The 2,771-nt window shown below is 49.1% G+C and overlaps 1 protein-coding gene across 1 annotated transcript; it reads right to left on the bottom strand.

The window, feature by feature from the left end:
* Positions 1 to 384: 384 nt before the first annotated feature.
* On the bottom strand, positions 385 to 2,377 carry LOC144129615 (uncharacterized). The gene is made up of 3 exons (XM_077663736.1): positions 2,205 to 2,377; positions 1,354 to 1,609; positions 385 to 846 (listed from the first exon to the last, which is right to left on the bottom strand). The coding sequence occupies exons 1-3, from the start codon at positions 2,375 to 2,377 to the stop codon at positions 385 to 387; spliced, it is 891 nt and encodes a 296-aa protein (XP_077519862.1).
* Positions 2,378 to 2,771: the final 394 nt, after the last annotated feature.

The following is a 2,771-nucleotide window of genomic DNA, read 5'->3' as shown; positions in this document are numbered from 1 at the left end:
TAGCCATTTATAAAATTTGTGTATGTGTTCACTGGGTAGTATTAATGTTTGAGGGCCGCTAGAGCAAGGATTATTCTTGCGTTTCTATAATATTCAACAAAAGAATTTTCCTATACCTTGTTCTTGGCGCATGATGGCCTCAGTTGCCTATGTGCCATAAAACACAACACAACACAACACAAAGAAAAAATAATGGGCCCTGTAGCCAGCCCGGCAATTGGGCGAACAACGAGTTTATTGCGGTTGACCAAGTCACATATATACAGAAGCGACCAAGTCACATATATACAGAAGCAAACGTGACGTCACAGATCCCGTGATTACGGGACTAGGTGACGACTGCAGATTCAGCCGTGCTACATCACCCCTTTACTGGGACACAAATTAATTATGCCTTTCAGGATGCGGGTATCGACAGGGCTTGTGGCGAGTCCTCGTGCTTCTGCGCAGCTCTTGAGAGGGGTGGTCTTCTGTGGGGCAGTCTTCGGGAGCCTTTGTTGGACTGTGTTCGCGACGGGTCGTCAAGTCCCGCAGGGGTTCTCTTGTGCGTCTGATTTCTCGAATATCTTCCGTTCTCAGGATCGCTGAACGGGGCGTGTCGGCTGGCCTCAAAAGAAGAGCAGGCGACCAGGTTCGCTGAAGGGTGTCGTATGTAGTGACTGGCTGCCCCGGAGACAGTGGCGGTAGGTGCCTTGTTCCGCGGTTAGAGTAGACCTTCTGGCGTTGACGGATCTCCTGGAGCCTGCTGTGAACGGCTTTGCTTGATACTGTCTCTGGTACTAGGTGGCTGGTGGGCACAGGCAGCAAGGTCCTGGTTTGCCGTCCCATGAGTCTCTGTACAGGTGACTTTAGAATATCATCTCTGGGGGTGTTGCGCCATTCGAGCAACGCCATATGAAAGTCAACTTGGTTACGTTAACGTTTCTTTAGAAGCATTTTTGCCTCTTGTACTGCTCTTTCCGTCATACCATTAGAGCGGGGATGATACGGATTTCGCGTAACATGGGCAACGCCTAGCTCCTGCAAGAAATCTTTGAAAAGCCGGCTGCTGAACGGTGGGCCGTTATCACTGCAGAGCTTAAGCGTTAAGCCATGTGTGGAGAACAGCTCAGCGCACCATGACGTCAGAGCGCTAGCAGTGCTCTGACGGAGTTCGCGGATCTCAAAAAAGAAAAAATAAAAGTCCACAATTACGGCAAATTCAGCGCAATTTTTGCAAAACTGCTCTATCTCCTGCGACATACTTGGCCAGTACATGGCGTCTCTTGCCCGTGCCTTCATCTTTTCTGCTCCCAGGTGCGCAGCATGAAGCAGCAGCATGATTTCTCGCCTTTTTGAAGATGGTACAATTACCTTGTTGCTGCGAAAAAGACGACCTTCTTGCGTGTGCAGCTCTTCTTTGTAGGACCAGTACGGACGCACATTTTCCGGTACATCGCCTTTTTCTGGCCAGCTTGTTTCGGCGTAACCTCGAAGCTTGACGAGAGCAGGATCTTCATTGGTGGCCGCAAGAAGTTCCTTCAGGCGCTGTTGCGAAGCTGAAATGTATTCAAGCATATTTACTTGAAATTGCTCAGTTTCTTCTTGCATGAGTTGCTTGCTAGGGAACCTAGATAAGGCATCAGCCAAAAACAGCTCTTTCCCTGGCTTGTAGATTAGCTTAATAGGATATCGCTGCAAAATCAAACGCATGCGCTGTAGGTGAAGTGGACACTGATATAGTGGCTTGCTGAATATCGGCACCAAGGGGCGGTGATCCGTTCCAAAAGTTACACTTTCCTGGCCGAAGATGTAATCGTGAAACTTGATGCAGCCATGCACAATTGCCAAAATTTCTTTCTCAATTTGTGCGTAGCGTTGCTGCGCCTGTGTTAGTGAGCGTGACGAGAAAGCGACGGGGCGGCCGTCTTGAATAAGCACTGTACCAACTCCCATTTGGCTCGCGTCGACCGAAAGGGTGACCGGTTTAGTTGCATCGAAGAAGGAAAGGTTGGTGCGTTCACTAAGCCCTGGCGCAACATTTCATAACTTCGTTGCTGAGCCTCGGTCCAAACCCATGCAATGTCTTTGCGCAGCAAAGTTCTCAGTAGGGCAGTCACGACGGACATGTTCGGAATGAAACGTTGCACATAATTCCTCATGCCTAGAAAGACTTGGAGTTCCTTACTGTTCTTTGGCTCTTTCATTTCCAGTATGTCCTTCACCCGACCTGGTCCAGGCGGAGGCCTTCTGTGCTAAGGATGTGCCCTAGGTAGCGGACTTCGGGCTGGAAAAAGGTCCATTTCTTGAGGTTGTTTTCGAGACAGCGTGCCAACAAAAGCGACAGGTGGTGGCCATGCTCCTCCTTCGTGCGGCCCCAAAGTAGCATGTCATCCATTATATGCGAAATGCGCAGCGTCATCTCTTGGCGCTCTAAGAACTAGGCCCGCCATATTGAGAAAACGAAACCGCTGCCCAGCGTTGGGTAAAGACAGCTACTCTTAGTGTGTTGTGCCGTGTTGGGTTTTATGGCACATAGGCAGCTAAGGCCATCATGCGCCAAGCTCAAGGTATAAAAATGATTTTCCGTAGAATGTTTAGGAATATGTAACATCTTCGATGGTTTAGATGGCCTAAAATATTGAACTGCCTGGTAAAAAACAGAGAAGACGAAATCTGGAAATAGCTAATGGTAAAAGCCCCAAAGAAGGTAAGGTAGCCTCAGCGGCTATCCTTGTCTGGGCAAGGACCCTGAGGCTCCCGACCAATCAAATAAAGAACCTCAGCCTTCT

The sequence above is a fragment of the Amblyomma americanum genome, chromosome 4, assembly GCF_052857255.1.
Source record: "Amblyomma americanum isolate KBUSLIRL-KWMA chromosome 4, ASM5285725v1, whole genome shotgun sequence".
Taxonomy (NCBI): domain Eukaryota; kingdom Metazoa; phylum Arthropoda; class Arachnida; order Ixodida; family Ixodidae; genus Amblyomma; species Amblyomma americanum.
This window is presented reverse-complemented; position numbering and strand designations above follow the sequence as displayed.

Excerpts from the sequence above, each read along its gene's own strand:
- LOC144129615 (XM_077663736.1), bottom strand. The coding sequence starts at position 2,377 with ATGGATGACATGCTACTTTGGGGCCGCACGAAGGAGGAGCATGGCCAC. Across the intron at positions 1,610-2,204 it reads CTCCGCCTGGACCAGGTCGG|GTTCCCTAGCAAGCAACTCA; the intron begins GTGAAGGACATA and ends TGCCTTATCTAG. Across the intron at positions 847-1,353 it reads GTCTTTTTCGCAGCAACAAG|TCACCTGTACAGAGACTCAT; the intron begins GTAATTGTACCA and ends GATATTCTAAAG.